At 36.4% G+C, this 4,507-nt stretch overlaps 1 protein-coding gene across 1 annotated transcript; it reads left to right on the plus strand.

Moving 5' to 3' along the window:
- The first annotated feature begins 2,322 nt into the window (after positions 1-2,322).
- On the plus strand, positions 2,323-4,155 carry LOC113329704 (1-aminocyclopropane-1-carboxylate oxidase homolog). Its single transcript, XM_026576546.1, has 3 exons — positions 2,323-2,509; positions 3,834-3,931; positions 4,024-4,155. The coding sequence occupies exons 1-3, from the start codon at positions 2,323-2,325 to the stop codon at positions 4,153-4,155; spliced, it is 417 nt and encodes a 138-aa protein (XP_026432331.1).
- The last annotated feature ends 352 nt before the right edge of the window (positions 4,156-4,507 follow it).

The following is a 4,507-nucleotide window of genomic DNA, read 5'->3' on the forward strand; positions in this document are numbered from 1 at the left end:
ACAATTCCTGGGTGAAGCGACATTTAGATTTTGATACTATTTAAATAGACAAAAATGTAAAAATAGCCAGGATGTAAACAGTTTCATCCTACCCATTTTCAAATACATTTTTTTATTTTAAATTTACATCAGGATGCATCCAGTTTCATCCTTGCTATTTTTTTGGTGTCCAGTTCACCCACTCTATTATTATTGTTCTTCTCTCCTAATGAGTTCAATTATGTGCACACTCCTCTAAAAAAATTGTATTTGACATATTCTTTTGATTGGTTGATTAGTAAACTATTGGGCTCATTATCTTCTATGTTTAGAATCACGACCCTCGTTACATAACTCCCTAAATTAAATCAACGGTGAAGATTGAAATGTTACGTGCATATTCTTTAAGGAGTGTGCACAAAATCAGACTCTTTTAATCTCCGTCTCGAATTATCAGAAATTTGTGTTTATTTTTCTTTGGTTTTCCTATAATGATTTCGCAGTACTTTATTCCTATTGACGGTTAATCTGCAGGGACCATGGTAATGTATACTTGCCGATTGTGATTAACAGTGAATACAATATTGCATTATAGTGTATGTATGTATTTATTGCGGTTAACTTTGATTGTAAATTGCATTGTCGTTTTGCGTGGTAATTAAAGTCACGGTTGTTGTATTGTGAAAATTATTGTAATCGTTTATATGATAAGTGCAATTATCATTTCCTCAAATGTGATAATGCCGGTTTTCATTAGGTTGTAAAAATTACTGTTACTTACAAAAAGTGATATTTGCAATTATCAACTAGTGTGCAAATCATGCTTAGAAAAAAAAAATTAGAGTGCAAATTAGAATTTCCAGTGTAGATGATTATAAAGAGTGAAATTTGCTATTATCACTCACCGTGAGAATTAAAATTTTCGGTGAAACTGATTATAAAAAATGAAAGTTTGCGATTATCAGCCAGTGTGAAAATTGCAAACTTTCAAATCGCATCTCGTGATAATTGTGCTTTTCCAAAAAGTGTTTGCAGATCGTGAAAATCGGTGTTGTCACTTAATTATGAAAACTGGAATTTTCATAGTACTCGTCAGAATTCGTAGGTTATAATGATTTATGCAAAACATAAATTTTCACCGTCAAATATTATGGTAAACAGAAAATAGAATTGAGTTTTTTTAGGATTAACATTAATTCTATTCTTGGATATATATCTGATTTTCCAATCCGTTTTTAAAACCGATGGAGTGAGTTTTAGGGAGTTTTTTAAGGAATTTTAACTGCACGAAACTTTATTTAAGGATTTAACATTATATTTTGACTTTTTAATTTGTTGTTAAATATCTATAATTTATAACTCCTAAAGGTTATTCACGTAATCTAACATAATTTTGGTTTCTGTACGTATAAAAACTTAATTGTGGGTCTGTGAAGCTGAAAAATACATAAATAGGCTGCACATATTTTCCCCCTATTTTTTTGGTGTCTATTTCACTCATACTAATACTTGTCCATTAGATCCATATTTTAAAAATATTTGGACAAATAACTCATTTTTAATTTATTTTTATCATGATTTAAAAAAAAGGATTTATATTTTAAGTTCAAAATTGAGTGGACGAAAGCCGAAATCCAAGCCAAGAACATGGAGCCTCTGATTCGTTTTACTATTGTTATACCAGAATGCAAAATTATGTTTAAGTTACCGTAAAAAAAAACCTCTGATTCGTTTTACTATTGATATACCAGAATGCAAAATCATGTTTAAGTTACCATCAAAAAAGTAGAAGGGAGCATGAGATGAGATGCCCACAGTTGCTAATTTTTTATTAACTAATCTAAAAACTATTCGTAGTTTAGATAATCTAAAATCTTAACCATGGTAATAATAGTATGCATACGATCATTAACTGTGTCAACAGGATCATTAACTGTGTCAACAGGATATAGTCCATTTACGGTATGCCTAAGTTTTCTTATAAAAAAAAAAAAAAGTTTTTTCTCGTGTCACTACCAAATTCTTAATCAGAGCAAACTTTTATCACAGTTAATGATTTTTGGTTCAGACAAACAGTCTTCCCGTGGATCACAAGGCGAATTAAATTTAGTTCACTGACTAGTGACTACAGATGATAAACATGCACTACGTGTGAGGCGCATTTCCAATCATAATTAGGTCCTTGATGACGATTTAACTTCTTTTATTGAGATTAAAATAGAGAGCCCGAAGAAGATAAGTCAGCGCCTCGAGATCCTTGAGATGTGTTTGCATTATATCAGCTAAGATTCACAGCATATCCAATTTCAGAGAACTCTCTCTAAAAACGAATTCAAGACATTAATGGAGATCACCACCAGGGTTAGAGAATGTCTCGTGTATGATCGATACGAGGAACTGAAGACCTTCGATGAAACCAAAGCTGGTGTCAAAGGCATAGTTGATGCTGGGATTGCAAAGATTCCAAGAATGTTCATTCGACCACAAGATGAGCTCAACGAGGACTTAGCAGTTCATACTGAACATAGATGTAGTAGCTTTATGTACCGAATTTGCTAATTGGAGGGAAACACTAAAGTGTAATTTGTTATCTCCTGAACCACTAGATCCACATGAATTGCCAGACACTTGCAGGTATACACTACAATCAATTGACTCATGTTTACAGCATTAGAATTGGTTCTAGCTAGTTTCGATTTCTATTTATGAGTTCATTTTTCTGTAGCAAATAATTGATTTTCATTTCAGAGATAGGTGATGTGTAGAGAGAATGTCTAGCTTATATATCACCATATGGAACTTGTTGTTTATCATGTGAGACTATCTTTAGTTATCCCATGTGTGACTCACATGTGTGTGTATTGAGCCACACAACTCCAACAATCTCCACCTTGGCGAGAATACACACAACCTCCCCACCTCCGTATGCTACCAATCGTCGGACAACGATTACTGCCACCGGATGCTCCACGTGCGACCTTCCGACTGACATTCATAACCACTCTTCAGCCCGACTTCCGGTAGCTCCACCTTGCTCTGATACCATTTTGTAGAACCTCTACGGACCGCAGCACCTTCTCAGGGCACGACCACGTAGCACCGATATTGTCCCCACTTGACCACTTTGACGCTAGATATGGGGTTTTCATCCAAAAGGCCTCGGTGCTATGTAGGGAGAATGTCTAACTTATATATCATCATATGGAACTTGTTCTCCTCCATGTGGGACTATCTTTAGCTACCCCATGTGTGACTCACATGTGTGTATTCCACACAATTCCAACAATCTCCATCTTGGCGAGAATACACACCACCTGGCCATCTTCGTATGCTACGAATCGGACAATGATTACTGCCACCAGATGCTCTTGGAACACCACTCATACTTTGAGCTTCCCGGCTCCAACTGCGACCTTCCGATTGCCGGCATTCCATGACCACTCTTCAGCCCGACTCCGGGTAGCTCCAACTTACTCTGATACCATTTTGTAGGACCTCTACGGACCGCCGCACCCTCTCCGGACACGACCACATAGCACCGATACTGTCCCCACTTGACCACTTTGTGGTTAGGTGTGGGGTTTTATCTAAAAGGTCTCGGTTCTATGTAGGGAGTATGTCTATTTTATATATCACCATATGGAACTTGTTCTCCTCCATGTGGGACTATCTTTAGCTACCCCATGTGTGACTCACATGTGTGTATTGAGCCACACAACTCCAACAAGTAACATGGATTGTAGTGAATGTTTATCGTTGAACGGTCATTATTATCCCGCATGTCCTGAACCTGAACTTAACCAAGGGTACAAGAAAGCATTCAGACCCAAGTATCTTCACTATTCTTCTTCAAGATGACATTGGCGGCCTGCAATTTCTGAATCAGAATCATTGGTTCAATGTCAAGCCTATCCCTGGTACATTTGTTGTGAATATCGATGACATTCTTCAGGTAATTGTATCTATAAATTTGTGACTAATTTATTTGAGATGCACATACCGAAATGAATCATGCAAATCAACCACTCATTTGTTCCAATGCAGCTTATTAGCAATGGCAAGTTTAAAAGCGTGGAGCATAGAGTACTTGTCAATCATGTTGGACCAAGAGTATCAGTGGCATGCTTCGTCAGACCAACTATGAATAGATCCACAAAGCTTTATGGTCCTATATAGGAGCTACTTTCCGAAGGTAACCCACCTGTGTACAGGGAGATTACATTTAAAGAGTATGCCAGTTATAGCCAATCTAAGGACTGAACGGCGTTTCTGCCTCAAACTACTTCAGGTCTGCAAGTTACGAAGTTAATACTGGTTGATAGCATCATCCATGGCCCATATGGGGTTTTCTATTTCAGACTATAAACTCAACGACAGATAAATATTAGCGGGAGCACCTAAATATTTCTGTTTTCGATTTGATTTCCTGTAACAGTTTAGTCTTATGGAATTAGAATTTTACTACGATATACATTCTCTTGCTATTTTCCATGCTGTGAAATGATGCTGCTGATAAATTATTTTGATT

The sequence above is a fragment of the Papaver somniferum genome, unplaced genomic scaffold (genome assembly GCF_003573695.1).
Source record: "Papaver somniferum cultivar HN1 unplaced genomic scaffold, ASM357369v1 unplaced-scaffold_117, whole genome shotgun sequence".
NCBI lineage: Eukaryota > Viridiplantae > Streptophyta > Magnoliopsida > Ranunculales > Papaveraceae > Papaver > Papaver somniferum.